Source organism: Apaloderma vittatum, unplaced genomic scaffold (genome assembly GCF_000703405.1).
Source record: "Apaloderma vittatum isolate BGI_N311 unplaced genomic scaffold, ASM70340v1 scaffold42120, whole genome shotgun sequence".
Lineage (NCBI taxonomy): Eukaryota > Metazoa > Chordata > Aves > Trogoniformes > Trogonidae > Apaloderma > Apaloderma vittatum.
The window spans coordinates 990-3,253 of record NW_009695788.1 but is presented as its reverse complement, the minus strand read 5'-3'; the positions used below and the strand labels follow the sequence as shown (position 1 = coordinate 3,253).

The following is a 2,264-nucleotide window of genomic DNA, read 5'->3' as shown; positions in this document are numbered from 1 at the left end:
TTCAGCGAAGGTTGGGCAGTGAGCTGCACGCCCGCCCTCCTGCTCACTTCTAATTAAGTGATTTGAGGTGACAGAGCGTGCCGTGCTGGGCCCGTGCCACACGCCGAGAAGGAGGGGCTGAGCCCTGTAACGCGTGCGAACCCCGTCAGAGCTGATTGCCGCTGCAGAGGGGAAGGAAAACATCAAAATGAAAGCAATTAAATCAAAGGGCTCACCTGGCTGAGTAAACAACAGAGCCATAATTGAAGCTGCTAAAGAAGGGCCCTTTTCCAAGCACGTGTTACAAAAGCTCAAGAAGAATTCAGTGCACGAAACGATGCAAACTCTCCGGTGCTTTTGCCACGCAGAGATATGGGGCCGCGGGCAAGATGGGAGCACAGCACGTGTGTGCTCCACTGTCTCATCCAGCAAACCCTGCCGGGCTCTCACTGCGGCCCCTGAGTGCCTGAGAAGGGCTCCCAGACACCGCGTCCTCCCCTCCCCGGGTACCTGCTGGGGTGAGCACATGCCTGTCCTCTCCAGGCAAAGCCCCAGGGCTTCAGGCCATGCTCGGGATATTCCTGGCCACAGCACTAATGACATTTGTGAGCGCAACAGTGCTGGAACCAGGCTATTGTGAAATTAAAACGAAGCCAGGCCCTCATTAGTATGGCCCCACACCTAACCTGTCTCCCTTACCCATCTGCCCGTTGTAGCATCCTCCTACCAGGACGTGCGAGTCTTTGGGGTTGTATTCCAGGCTCACGAGAGGCGACGATGGCTTGAGAACCAGCTCTGGCTTGTTGGGGTTTTCTGCCAAGAAGGGACGAGCAAAGAGCAAAGTGCAAAGGCCTCTAAACCAGCCCCCCAATACTTCATTTCATTCCTCCCCACACGGCTCCTGCCACGCTGGCGCTTGTCCAGGTGGGCTGGATGAGGTGGCCTTGTCACCAGGAGCTCTCGCCTCTGGCAGGGAAGGGAGCTGACCTGTCCTCCTCACCTGCCAGCCTGGGGACAGCGCCCTGGTACTCCAACGCTCGGTAACTCTGACCCCTCTTCTTTGTGTTTTTCACCTCAAAATACAACAGGTCTGAGAGAATCTTTGACAGAACAGGGCAATTCTCAGCCTGAGTTTCTGCTGCTTCTTTCTTAACCGAGCACAAGGGAACCAGATAAAGACAAGAACCGCGCAGGAGCAGTGTGGCTCAGCTGCCTGTTGTGGTCGCGGATGCTCTAGCTCATGAAGTCATGTTGTGGGATTTTAGCGGTTATTTTCCACCTGCTGGCCTGCTTTCAGGTCCCATTTCTCCCCCTCTCTGCATTGATCCGTGGGCAAAGCAGAAACCGAACCCCTGCTCAGCCCCCTCCAGAGCCCCGTGAGGCTTCATTTCACTCTTTGAAGACGCAAAGTGCTTCCGCAGCGGCAGCGTTATTGACCGGTGAGTTTTCCCTTCCCCTTACCAAGATCCCAGATGTACGAGTCAAAGCTCATGTCTTTCACGTTTTGCTGGAACTCCAGGCTGGAATAAGCCACCGCCAGCTTCTTACATGCGTTGGGGTGCCAGGAGAGACGCGTGGCTGTCCTCTTGGTTAGGTTTGGATCCCTTTTGGACAAAAGGACATCAAAGAAAGATGTTAGTTTGCCAACAGCTTTGTCATGCCCTGGGGTGACTTTCTCCCAAAGGAAACTGTGGGAATTACAACTAAAACAAGCTGCAGCCCTTGAGCACTGAGTGCAGGAAATGGTTCTCTTGGGGGTTGCGCTGGGGGAAAAGAGTTGATGGTTTAATAAAGTCTTTCCTGCTACGCATTTCTAAGAATCCAATTATGTTACTGGATCTGACTTCTAGAAATGACCTAAGAGCTCCTGACATTCAAAAATAATATCTGAGGCACCGAAAAGAAATAAATTAAAAAACAAACCCTGTCCTGTTAGAAGATGGTCAGGCTATGCCTGTCCTTGGACCATGGTACCTCTGTCCAAAGTGCCTGGGCAGGGAGGGAGAGATGGAGCTATGGAGCAGGGGGGAGAGCAGCAGGTCTCTCCCTCCATAAACTGCTCCAACACTACCCTAAAACCACTGAGTTTTCCACCTCCTTTCCCAGCTCAACATGCAGCAGCCCACCATGGATCCGGAGCGCCCGGCAAGCGCAGCCGGTTCTGCTACCTGATGACATTGACGGCTTTTGCAGAGGGGGGCTCGTCTTCCGCCTCCGCCACCTCCTCCTCTTCGAAGTACTCCTCGTAGATGTCGATGGCGTTGTTCTGCCTGACGCAGTGCTCC

General features: G+C 53.8%; 1 protein-coding gene across 1 annotated transcript in view; it reads right to left on the bottom strand.

The window, feature by feature from the left end:
* Positions 1-678: 678 nt before the first annotated feature.
* Positions 679-2,264, bottom strand: part of DNAI2 (dynein, axonemal, intermediate chain 2) — a gene marked incomplete at its 3' end in the record, with an annotated part of 2,559 nt that continues 973 nt past the window's right edge. The window contains exons 3-5 of the mRNA XM_009872385.1: positions 2,148-2,260; positions 1,441-1,583; positions 679-792 (exon numbers count right to left, since the gene is read on the bottom strand). Of these exons, the coding sequence (XP_009870687.1) occupies positions 679-792; positions 1,441-1,583; positions 2,148-2,260 (370 nt within the window). The remainder of the gene's footprint in view (positions 793-1,440; positions 1,584-2,147; positions 2,261-2,264) is intronic.